This window comes from Etheostoma cragini, chromosome 6 (genome assembly GCF_013103735.1).
Source record: "Etheostoma cragini isolate CJK2018 chromosome 6, CSU_Ecrag_1.0, whole genome shotgun sequence".
In the NCBI taxonomy this organism is placed as follows: domain Eukaryota; kingdom Metazoa; phylum Chordata; class Actinopteri; order Perciformes; family Percidae; genus Etheostoma; species Etheostoma cragini.
This window is the reverse complement of record NC_048412.1, coordinates 26,733,704-26,747,031: the sequence shown is the minus strand read 5'-3', so window position 1 is coordinate 26,747,031 and position 13,328 is coordinate 26,733,704. Positions and strand designations below refer to the sequence as shown.

General features: G+C 39.4%; 1 protein-coding gene across 1 annotated transcript in view; it reads left to right on the top strand.

The window, feature by feature from the left end:
- Positions 1-224: 224 nt before the first annotated feature.
- ctsk (cathepsin K) overlaps positions 225-13,328 on the top strand; it is a 19,849-nt gene continuing 6,745 nt past the window's right edge. Inside the window, exons 1-4 of the mRNA XM_034873839.1 lie at positions 225-438; positions 1,780-1,903; positions 6,923-7,045; positions 9,987-10,139. Of these exons, the coding sequence (XP_034729730.1) occupies positions 1,781-1,903; positions 6,923-7,045; positions 9,987-10,139 (399 nt within the window). The 5' untranslated portion in view covers positions 225-438; position 1,780. The remainder of the gene's footprint in view (positions 439-1,779; positions 1,904-6,922; positions 7,046-9,986; positions 10,140-13,328) is intronic.

The window sequence follows — 13,328 nt, the reverse complement described above, 5'->3', positions numbered from 1 at the left end:
TTGATTATTCTATGTTAAAGCCAAGAACTACGCACTTGTTCATATTTTACCATGTTCTGATACATAATACAACCGATGTTTGAGGTTAAGATAAGAAGCTACTGCAAGAAGCAATCTTTAAAAAAAAAAATTCAAGCAGTGTCCCAGAATGCAGCAGGGTGCTAAGTTCAGTGCTAACCTCTGGGTGCTTTTCAGACGGTGTGTAATTCGACACCTGACATCATCTGTTTTAGGGATCTTTGCTTATTAAAGTGAAACCAGATGTAATTCCCCAGACTGGAAAAACAAGAAGACTCCTCCCCAGACCATGGATATCCCAGTGCAGGCTACTTCCTCAAACTCCAGCCCATAAAAACTCACACACTGAAGTACTTTGGCAGTAGAAGACAGTGTTACACTCGGGGAACTTCACCAAACTGTTTGACTTTTGGACTTCAGGTAAAGTATTGTTTACTACGTTAAGTTTTACTTTCAGTTTTGTGAATTGCTTCTCTTGAACAAGGTTAGTTTTAGAGTTTGCAAGAATCAGTCTGAACGGATTTACATTGAGTCGTAGTAATGTCTGCACTATTGCACTGCATAGAAAACAACTGCTGAACCATTTAGAACTGTTTTCATTACAGGCATTACATTCATTACATTGACATTGTCAATACATTTCTTCCCTTACAATTAAGGTTCAGATACAAGAAGTACTTTTACAGCTAAGAAAGCAATTAGTCTTAATAGGATTAGGATTAAAGAATGATTTTGACCCAGTTGCACCTTAATAGAAAGAGTTTTGGAAGTCAGAGGTGCAGCCTTAGCTGGGAATTATTTTGACCTCTTTAGATGTAATGTGGCGTACAACAAGAGACATATGAAAACATACACATTTTATTATCTATTGATTAATGGTGTAATTTGTAAAGCACAAAGAAACAAGGAGAATACAGGCTTACAGTGACACAAGTCAACTGTAAATTATTTGCATAGATCATGCAACGCTGCTATTTCAATCATGGTATTTCCGTCAATCATCTAAGGGTGAAACCAGACTAAATAGATTAAATGTGTGCAGGAAGCAGACATTGTACAGTACAGCAGCTCAGTTCACACATCCTCAAAGTTAAAGGAAGTTTTCATTGTAGTTACTAGTCGATGGCATTTGCTGGAAACAACGGACACAAATGCAGATTAAAAGTAGGATGTAATAAAACGAGAGAAAGAGGGAGAAACTGACAGATTGCAGAAAACGGGGAGACGCATAGCTGCCAAAAACATTGCAAGGGCTGGGAATTATTTCTAAGTCTGGGAAAAATTCAGAGAATCCTCAATGAGAGCACAAGTGAACTTTTTCAACACTATGTATTTAGCGTGTATTTCGCTCACTGGAGTTTGATTCTTTATCTGTTGTCTTCTACGTATGTTTGGTATGAAGCTGCTGACAAACAACATCCGTTATCTTTGAATTTCATCAAGATTTTGACGATACAAACAAGGAGCAAAACTCAAAATAATGAGTTAGTGTTTTCCCCAGACTTCTAGCACTCAGAACACCAGTTGTCTGTTATGTCCCACTGACCTCTGGACAGGATGCACCTTTAATCTGCAACATCAGCCGTCGGAGGGTTTCCTTGGAAAACTTAACTACAGAGGTCTACAGAAACCCGTACAGAGGGATGTTTCTTTTCCTATGCTTTTTAACTAATGTAGCGGGATTGACTCTCACACGCCCCTGAAAATGAATTCTAGTATATATGCAACACAGAGGTTTTACTGGATGTGCTGTTTTTTCAGGATGTTGCAGTGTGTGTGCGTGGTGCTGCTGGTGGCCTCAGCTCTAAGCCACCTGGATCAAGCCTCTCTGGACAACCAGTGGGAAGAGTGGAAGATCACCCACAGGAGGGAATACAATGGCCTGGTAAGTCTCTCCCAGTCTGTACTGTTTGAAAGTTTAGCCAAACACCCTTATCCTAGAAAAATCTATATCTTGCACATCCCAACCATTCCAACATGTACAACCACAGTGATTCCACTTCTTTAAACCTACCTGAAGACAGTCTCTTATGACCTGCTTTGGGATCTTTGCCTCAATAGACAAAGCACGATTGCAAATTATTTATGCTTGACTGTGAAAACATGCATGCATGTACTGTACATGCATATTAAGCAACACCTGGTATTTAATTAACCAGCATTTTACATCTGTACAGAGCCCCCCTGGGGACAGCTGAGAAAAAAACTAAACCGTGCGGATTCATAATGCATGCTCTCGGTTTAATAAGCTGTATGCACGGATTCAAAATGTAATAAATTCATAATCCGTGCTCTCGGTTTTTATTAAACAGAGCAAAGTAGGGAAGATAGTCACAAATCCAAACTTCTGGGGTTAATTACTCTATAGCAAAATCATATTAAATCATAAACAAGCCGTCCTCCAAACTGGAAAAATAAGATTGGTCTCTAGTAGCAGCCGGCAGTGCTTAGGCTTATATAAACTACAACACCAACACACGAATATCTATTAATTTAATGATTAAATAGGGTACTGAGAAAATGATCCCACAAGTTTGAATCTGTGACTATCTTTCCTACTTTGCTCATCTTAACAATACCACAGCTGACCCCATGGGATTCCGTACATCTGAACTCAAGATGGGATTTCTACAGACTAAATTGTCCATTAAAGAAATGTGCCAGTAAAGTTTACACACCCTGACATACAAATCTGATTTGTGTGCAAAATATTCTGAACGGCTGCGTTGCAAATTCCTCAAGGGCTGCACCAAGCACTTTATTCTTTTCTGGGAGTCCTCTCAAAAACAAGAACGGGGTAGCAGGGGAGCAGTAGAGTGACAGAGGGAAAGATCACACTGACATTAATGTAAAAAGATGTCCACATTTTCATTATTGCTGCAGTTTCAGTTGTTCTAGAGATAAAGCACACCACAGTTGTTTTTACTGTATAGTATTCCTCCTCATAGTCTTCTATCAGAACATTTATTTTGAAAGTTTTACTGACTATTCCCTCTTAGCTGTGTCTGCGTACACATGTATAGATGTGTGCATTCATCGAGCTCTTCTTTCTGTCTCTAGGCTTTTTGTTTTCCCTGTTATCTCCCTCTCCGTGCCTCTCTTTGTGCTTCAGTAAATTGTTCAACGTGTGGACGTCTTTGTGTTTGACTCAATGTCTGTCCACAGCTGACTAAATTTTAAATTAGTCTCCTGTCTCTCAGCTGGTCTGTTTCTGCTGTCGCCAGTCTGGTGGATATTAATTTGGGAGGATGCAGCTCTCTTGGGAGAACGTTAAACAGAGCAGATCTTCCTCATAGGAGGTTTAAGTAATTTATACTAAATCTCTAACCTGGAAATCCAGACCCAAATCCAAAAGGATTAAGGGTCTGGCATTGAGTAATGAAAGTTGCCCATCTCAAGCGTGCATTTGAAAATCTTACTGCACGCAATTGGATAACACTCCAACCAATCACAACAATACACGGGGTGACGTATCCAGAGCCCAGTGCGCTTAGCTACCAGTGGAGGTAACAGGTAGATTAAACCGTCGTTGTCCGTTTAGCTCGGCTCTGGCCCCGCCTATTTCAGATACAACGATGTGATTGGTGCAGCTCGGCCACAAGGGCATAGTTAATGAGCAGCATTACTCGATGCCAGAGTGGCTCGCTCTGGATTTCTAGGGTACCAAATCACCTTTTGGCTGTTGTTTAGCCAACATTCAGTGTTGTATGTTAGTTGCGTGTGTGGGGTCTTATTTTGTCATGGAATTATTTAAATAGCTCATCATTTCTTGATCACAATTGAGATGGAGGGTTTTGGAAATCATCTAGATAAATACAACAAAGGTGAACGGTTAGTCAAGATAGGAAAGTGGATGTGTTACAGTAGACTGTAACCAGACCTAAATGATTTGTAGATGTTGTTACAAGTTTGCTGGCTTTTGTTCAATTCAATTCAATTTCAATTCAATTTTATTTATAGTATCAATTCATAACAAGAGTTATCTCAAGACACTATACAGATAGACCACACTCCAGAATTTACAAGGACCCAACAGTTCTAGTAGTCTCATAGAATATTAAAATTACTGATGTGTAGGATGTGATTTGTGGATTACTGTTACTTCACAAAATCTTTGTATCATAGAACTACAGTAATGGGATTTAATCCATTCCATTATGTAGTGAAGCTGTACTGTCTGAATGTATTCTAAAAGATTGGGGGTGCCAGACTGTTGATATTGTTCAAGTGTAGATGTTTTTATTTGTGATGTTTGCGTGAATAGTATTATGTCGTCAGCATATAGTGATAGATTTTATGTAATTATTAGCACCAACTGGAAAATCTGAAATGCGTTTTAGGGTAATTTAAAGGCACTAGGTTGAATATATGTGCTAATGGCATCCTTGTCCAGTTCAATGTATTGCTTAATTGGTAAAGGAATAACTAGTGGTGATTGGTAGAGTGACTTTTTTAGAGTATATGCTGGAGGCGTATTACTAATTTGTTTTCCCAATTACTTTTTGCAAAGAAACAATTGTTGCCAGGATGATTTCCCCTGGTAGCGTTTTTTTAGTGTAGAAATTGCCTTAGGGAGGTGATTGGACATCCCATCCCATATGATGCGCAACACATTAGTACTAAAGACCGGGGCTGGCATGGTTCCGAAACCGAGACCATTATCTTCCTCTAAAATCCATCAAGTGCTGTGATTGCCTCAACATGACCATAAAAAGGTTTACTAATGCTTTAGTTGTTGTGAGTGAGTGCCCATTGTATTAGAAGAACAGATGTTAAATGAAGATAATATAAAGTATTTGTCAGTGAGTCACTTCGAGTGAGTGAGTGGTTCAGTATGCTCATTTTGTGACGTACAGTATATGACCTATATATACATGACGCTGTGTTTATGTGTTTCTTTATCTCAATTTAGGGCATATTAGCAGGTCAAAAAGGGGTCTTTGTGAGAAAGTTTCATTAATGCTATCGTAAGCGAATCCATTACAGAAGAGATGATTAATTTACCAGATGTTACTTAAACCTGGTTTCCCATATTGTCATGCTTTGCCCTAGTTGAGATCTAGAGTGTTTAAATCCCCACCAGTTTAATTAAAAAAAGAAAATTTATGATGAGTCACTGTCAATTGGCAGATGTTATGCACCTCTCCCAACCACTTCAAAAAGCAGGTCTCAATTCATGAAAGAGCATTCTACTTCCTTGTTTTGGCCCCAAGTAACAAGACAGATGGAGTTAGAAAACTGAGAACGAAAAGTAAAGTAGGACATGCACAATGAGAATTTACAGTCGCTTTATCTTTCTCATCCTTAGCCAGTAATTCAGAAATGTTCATTTCCAAAAGGCCGTAGACCCACTTTTGACAAACTGACTTTTTCCAGTGTGATTCTTTTTAGGCTTTAATGAGGCAAATACAGGCATTATAACCATGCTTATTTAAATTTTTATTTGAGGTTAACTTAAGCCATTAGTTTTAATATCGTACTGTTTTGCATATAGCAGGCAGCTGCTGTCACAGATGTCCAACAGTGGAAAGACAAAAAAAAACTCCAACTGGGGAAGTCCTTTCACCCCTGACTCTATATTTTACTCTCCTTTTTTCCTGTCTCTAAAATTCACAGTATTCTTTTTTTAATTAATATTTAGTTGAAGCTCCTGGCAGCAAAGAAGGAAGAAAATGTAGTTTAGCTGGTGTTAAGTCAGAGCCGGCTATAGATTTAGTTCTGGAGCGCTCACTGAGCATCTGTTATCCCTCTGCATTCCTCTGGCTAGAGGTCACCACTTCACAACTCTCCGTGTGTGTATGTGTGTGTATATGTGTTTGTGCGTGTGTGTGTACGTGTGTGTGTTGTATGTGAGGGTTTGTGTTTGATGTTTCTTTCTGTATCTGTGTGAACATTCATGTATTATTCAGTCAAATGTGTGTGTTTATGTGGTCAGTATGTGGTGTATTATTACTGTGTAGTCAGCAGAAAAGACGGCTCTTCTCCTTCTCTCTCTCTCTCTCTCTCTGTCTCTCTCTCTCTCTCTCTCTCTCTCTCTCTGATTACGATCAGTATTCCTCCAACAGTCCCTCTAATTCAACCCTCCTTGAACTGACATCGCTGTAATAGAATCAAAGTCTTCTCGGATCGTTTGCATTTTTCATTACTCGAATGGATATTAAGTTAGAAATAATGATTGTAGTTATGTTAATGGTTGTTAAGACCCCGAATACTGAGTAGAGCATTGATGTTTTTTAGGTAACCAACCAAGCACTTGCCTCTATCTTCTTCCCGTATGGTGACGACAAAATGTAAATCAGTCCCTTTCTTAGCACATAATAGACACAGATAGTGGTGATGAGATGCTGATACTCTCAAAGTAAAGGACAATGAGCAACATTTAACTCAAATTACAATTGCATTGGACAGTTATGTGGCTGTACAAGCTGCGCTAGGGGGGATTGTTAGGTGATCGCACACTGGTTTAATTGGCCTAATTAATGAAATGGATGGGATTGTAACACGGACAAGCTTCATTTCCATGCTAATTAAAACGTAACTGTGTCCTATTTGCCCAGATTCATTTCTTTGAGCTGTCACGAGTTAACATAGGAAGGCAGGAAGGAAGGAAAGAAAGCAAAACTTAAGATTAAAAAATAGTACAAGTTATGATCTCTTCCTGAAGCCCATTAGGTAAAAAAGAAATGTCTGCCAATCATTCCATTACTGGGACCGTGTTGAGGGACTAGATAGATTAGAGGCTCCAAAGACGCAATACACAATAAGACAATTTAAAGCCTTGTCTGGACTTGTCTGAATTTGGAGGACACAATCGGTCCCATAAACAGTTTCCCAGAAACCTTTGACTTAATTTGTGTCCAAGTTTCTGTTTTGATTCAAAGTGACACATGCACTTCTGTTTCAGGATGAAGAGGGGATTCGCAGGGCCATCTGGGAAAAGAACATGCTTATGATTGAAGCCCACAACCAGGAGGCAGCACTGGGCATGCACTCCTACGAGATGGGGATGAACCACCTGGGCGACATGGTGAGTCTGAGGCGGTCCTGCTTGGTTTAGGCCACATTTCCCCTTTTTTTCATAGTTTTTTTTTTCAATTTGCTTTTGTGTTCATTGACATCATTTGAAATCTTGCTCTGTGGTGCTACATATACAGCTACAGATTAAGAAGTTGTGCAACTTCTTAATCTGTTTTTTGTAGATTTTTGTATTCCCAACTTATATATATTCAAACATCTTTTCTTCTATTTCATTCTAATATTATTTCATCTATAAGGTTTGTATGGATATTGTATCCTAGTATTTCATTTATATTTTTTTATTCTCTGCTATCTCACTGATTTTGCTACTGTTACACTGTAAATTCACATTGGGATCAATGAATATCTATCTATCCATCCATCCATCCATCCATCCATCCCATAAATTTTGACATTTCTGCTCCTAGAAGTCTATTTCAAGCATCTCCCACTTGATCGGGTTTGCATGCAATTAGAGAAAACACAAGCTATGATTGGTCGATGTTTGAAGGATAGTCTGACATGTGTCTGACCAAATCATGGCACAAGAATGAGCTGGATTGACATAGTGATCATCTTGAAAGATCATGTAGTATATAGCACATAAGTATCAACTGACACGGATATGAAAAGGACACAATGACAGACATCAGTTTTTAAAATAGTCCAGCTTGTTTCCCTAGCAATCCAATTACAGCATGTTGTGGCACAGTTTTAACTTAATCACAAAATGTAATTAGGTCAGTAATTTATCATTTTTCAATCCATGACATCACTGGCTCAGCCCAGCTGTTGTGGTGCCAGCATCAGACAGTTGTTTCAGGTTAATGAAGTTAAAAAACAACAACAACTACCAACTGTCATGGCATGGAACTACATTTCCATATGTTTGCCACTCACAGGCCTCAGGATCTGATCATGTATCACACGGTTTAAGTTTTCCCAGATAAAACAAACAAACAATGCTGATTATTTTCTTCAAACTTCAAGTATCTTGTTTTTTCTGTTGGATAGTCCAGCATCCAAAGACATCCCGGTAAAATTCATGTCGAACAAAGAAAAGCATCAAATCCACATTTTTTGAGAAGCTGGAACCTGCATGTGTTTTTGTATTTTTGCTTAAAGAAAGCCTAAAATGATTGTTTGATTATAAAAAGTAGTTGCCAATACATTTTCTGTCCATTAACTAAGCGTTGCCACTCTAAAAGATTAACCAGCATTTACACATGTTCAGCTACAGTCGCTGTTAGCAACTGGAGCAAGGGACAATTGATCTCTCTGCTAAGTATTAAGCGAAAAATCCCATTTGCAGTAAACAAATTCAGTGAATACCACCCAGCTTGTTCTGGGAACGTTCGTTTTTGGTTGCGGGAAAGTTCCCTGAAGGTTATGTTAGGTTGTGTTTTGGTTGATCGGAAAGTTTTCTGAACGTTAGGTTTTGGTCACATTGAACGTTCTCAACGTTCTCCCCTAACGTTATCCTAACATTGCAACTTTTAGAGAACGTTCCCCTAACAGTCCCTTATTGTTCCCTTATTGTTGCAGCCTTTAGAGAACGTTCCCCTAACGTTATCCTAATGTTGCAACCTTTAGATGACGTTGCCTTAACGTTACCTTATTGTTGCAGCCTTTAGAGAACGTTCCCCTAACGTTATCCTAACATTGCAACCTTTAGAGAACGTTCCCCTAACGTTATCCTAACGTTGCAACCTTTAGATAACGTTCCCTTATTGTTCCCTTATTGTTGCAGCCTTTAGAGAATGTTCCCCTAACGTTATCCTTACGTTGCAACCTTTAGGGAACGTTGCCCTAACATTATTTTAACGTTGCAACCTTTAGGGAACGTTCCCCTAACGTTATCTTAAAGTTGCAACCTTTAGAGAACGTTGCCCTAATGTCATCCTAACGTTGCAGCTGCTAAGTGTCAGAGATTCACATTCTCCTAAGCAGTTGTGTTTGTGTTTTACCTGCTGTTTGTTTCACTCATGCATGTTGCAGCCCATTGAGGTGAAGAATGGAGTTTGGTGAAATGTAGCTGTAGTCAGTGACATGTGTGTGTGTGTGTGTGTCAGAGCGGGTTATAACCGATGGTTGTTTTTGCATCAAGATGCCGGCTTTAACAAGCTGTACATCAATAAAGGGTGGAGAGCAAGATGTGTACACAAACATGCCAGTGCGTGGACTCATTTATTAGTGACAGGAGCATGTATACACCTCCGTGAATTCTGGATATATGGGCAATTTCAATGATAATGTGGAAACAGGTGACTGGGAAAATATGATGTGTTTCAATTTTCCTTATGGCTGAAAACACTTAAGTAAAATGAAAGAAATAACCAAATTGTCTCGTGAATGAACCCTTTGCTTGCAGACTAAGCTGTAAGCAAAGCACTGGGGGTTGTCTGATAATAACAAATGGCAGGATTTAAAAATAATTGCTTTATAGTGTATAACCTGCAGTTTCTTCTTGACATTGAGCAAACATCACTCACTTATTTTATTACTCTTTTGCACTTTACGTTCCTTCCTGTCTGCTTCTTCTTGTACGCCAATGTTCTGCACATCTTGTAGCTTTTTAATGTGAACTTTGGACCCCTCTGGTGTCACTTTTTGACGCTTGTACCACACAAAGAAATGACATTTCACTTTGGGGTAAACTATTAAACCAATCTCTTCATGACACATTTTCCATCGTCCGTCACCCTGCTCAATCAAATCCTTACGTTGCCATATCTTCTTAGACTAAAAATAAATCCTCTTTCCCTGACTTCTCTTGTTCCTTGTTCCATTTCTGTTATCGGTAATGTCAGTAACTAAGGAAAGTGATATAGCATCTCTTGTCAGAATGGTGCAACCTGTATTCCTAAACCTGCACTCTTTGTTTTCCGTTATGTGTGTGATCACTCTTTTTTTTTTAAATCCAAATGTTAACTGTGTCTCTGTGCATGCAGACGTCAGAGGAAGTGTCCGAGAAGATGACGGGACTGCTCGTCCCGATGAACAGCGAGCGCACCTTCACTATGTCTCTGGGCGACGAGGTGTCCAAGCTTCCCAAATCTGTTGACTACCGCAAGAAGGGCATGGTGTCTGCAGTGAAGAACCAGGTCAGAGATCATCTAGTACAATCTATATGAGTCTCAACCTCAAATATGTAGTAAAAAACGCACAAATGACGATTATTCCTTTTACTGTGTACAGTTTGTGAGAGCGTTGATAGTTTTTTTAGCGGCTTTCTGGGAGAAAACCCGGCTGAAGTTGACACAATGTACAGTAGTTCTTATAACTGCAGTTGTTGTTGTCATCATTGAAACAGACTCTTATAAAACCCAAAATACAGTATATTACTTGAAATCACTTCCGCTAAAACATGTGTATGGGTTTTACGAGAGAAAAGACCTCAGATGGAGATGAACTATTTGGTTTGGGGAATGCCAATCTGCTTGACTCCCTCACCTCCCATAAGCTTTTCAATGGTACAGTCTTCATAAATAGAAACAATGGGTAAGCATGAGCTGTAATAGTCTAAGAAAGTTAGATCCACAAACAGTAATGTATTGATGAGTGGAACTAGTCCAGGGTACCGCTGGAAAGTCCCGCATGTGGACTCTTATCCTATATCGGTAAATGGAAATACCTGCTTGTGTGCCAACTTCTATCTCGCCATCAGCAACATAGTGGAGAAACAAGACTTTCAGGAAGTATGACGATAGAAATTCATACAATTCATAAGAACACAACTAAGGACAGAGCTTGTGCATTAAAAAGTTTGAACATGCGATATCATGACAGATCAATCACCTGATGAAAGAATTTCACCTCTGTGAGCACAAAAACCACAAAAGAGAATTGGGAAATGAGAGGACATTGAACTCAAATATTTAAAAAATGAGTCAACGTTCATTGTGATCAAAACAGGAACAGTAAGTATCTCACAATAGAGGAAGTTATTGTACTTTTGTAGGTGTTGTTGTCCCGTCAGTGGTTAACGGAAATAGAAGATAGAAAAGTTCAGGTAGAAGATCTGTTGGGTTTAAGCACGTAATGGTGTTTTTTTTAGGTTTTGGTAAAAAAAAAAATTCCCGAGGCTGTTTCCAGGCAAAATGCTAAGAAGGAAACACAAGACTTCATTGACTTCTGTGGGGAAATGTGGATGTTGCAGGCAGAAGCAAAAATAATTACATCAGCTGGGAACATGCGGAAAAAAGAGTAAACTGTAACTGAAATATTATGGTTATGCAACATTTTACACTGTTAGCATGTTGATACTTTACAATAGAAACATGTACCTCCATATTCTTCTGCCTTCATCATCATGTTCCTTTACTCTATTGGTTTTATGAAATCACTACAAACTAATTTAATAAGTTCTGGAACTTGTCCTGGAGATACGAGGTTTTCACCTTACAGTGAAAAGCCTTTGTATTTATCGTTAATTTGATTATTAGAAATTCAAAAATATCCTCAACGTGTGTGAGTTGCGCAGTAGCACTCTCCAGAGAGCAGCAGGCTGAAGGACATTATGGGCATATGGTGAATACTTTCTCAAAGGATACTCTCTCTTATTAAAAACAATGTACCTGATAACCTCCTTTTTTGTGACCAAATGGTTTAATTTCAAAATTACAAGCAATTACAAGCAATATGCTGAGACATGAGAACGTGTCTCAGGACCAATAAAAAATAAAAAAACACACAGAGGAAAGACGGGAAGGAGGGAAACAACACAGCCACCAAAGTGACTCCCCAATGCGAGTCGAGTGCAGATTTGAGTCGCGCATGCTCAGATTTAAACGGTTTACGGCATAACTGTCATACTGAAATTTGTGAAATCCATGAAACAATAAACCTTTCTCCTTACAAACAATAACAGAAGATGGGAATCATTTCAAAAACGCTTTGACTTTCTATGATTGTTTGATAGCTAACGTTAGCTCAAAACGCCATTCAACTGACATTCTTTGTTTTGTTTGATGCTAGCTTTTAGCTAAGCTAGCAGTCATTTAAAAAATGTTTTAGCTATCTATGATTGATTGATTGCTAACATTAGCTAAAAACACAATTCAACTGACAGCCTTTGTCGTGTTTGCTAACTTGTAGCCAGCAGTGAACCAACTTGGTTAAGTAGGTCCATTTTTACTGTACCGACATGACAGAAGTCTCGCGTTAGCATAGTATGCTACTTGTCGCAAAGTGACTCAAATCTGCACTCGACTCACATTGGGGAGTGACAGCTCCCAAACAACACACACAGAAACAGACATACACAAACGCGCACACAAGCAGACACACACACACAGACAGAAACAAGACAAGGGACCAAACAGAAGCAAGAAATCTGCAGCACCAGCCTACAGCATGGCCTGGAAACCTCCTCCATATTTTCCTCCAACTTCCCTCATGCTCCAGACTAGTACAGGAAGCAGTTGGTGTAACCTGCCAGAGGAAATAGCCTGTTCTCACTGCCTATGGACTTTGAACACAAAAGCATGTTTAGTCATTAAAGTAATTAGTAATTATGAGTGGATCGGACAGCCGGCCTTATTTATGTAAACAAGAGTTGAGCAGAACAGGAAGTAGATGGATTGAAACATGGTGAGCATCTGTTCTTTCTGCTAGCAGACAGATTAGCATCAGCATGTTATGCTACTGGATGTCTAATGTAGATCACATCTGAAACTGAAGCAATGAAGGCTCGACAGGGTATAAGATTTCATTTCAATGTGATTCTTTGAGGATTTTCTAGTGATGCAAATAAAGACATTCTTATGTACATTAATTAGTCTCGCACCTATCCACACAGCGATGCAGATGAAGGTCTGGCTCCTCCACACATAGGCCTACATTCCATAAGAGGAGAATTTTTTTTCTGTGTTCTGCATTTCTAACAGGGGTTAGGGTTAAGTTTGGGTTAAAACACACCGCCCTGGACGGGCACTGCGAGCAGCACAGGCACAAGGGGAGTTTAGGTTTAGTGTTAGGGGGACGCCAAGCTCGCAGAGACGCTGGTTTCGCAAATAGCCTCGGAAGGCAACTTGGTTTGGTGGAACATATCATTTGTAAACATTTAGAATAATTGCTCGAAAGATCCAAGCAGGCCTGCCCAGGGGCGCCTGTGCCTCAGTCATAGAGCAGTCGCCTGCCAATAGGAAGGATGGTGGTTTGATCCCTGGACCTGCAGTCCCACGTCAGAGTCTCGGGCAAGACACTGAACCCAAAATGTGTGTGAATGGTTCCTGTAGGATACTATGTAAAAACGCTTTGTGTTGTCGTTGAGACTAGAAAAGGACTATATA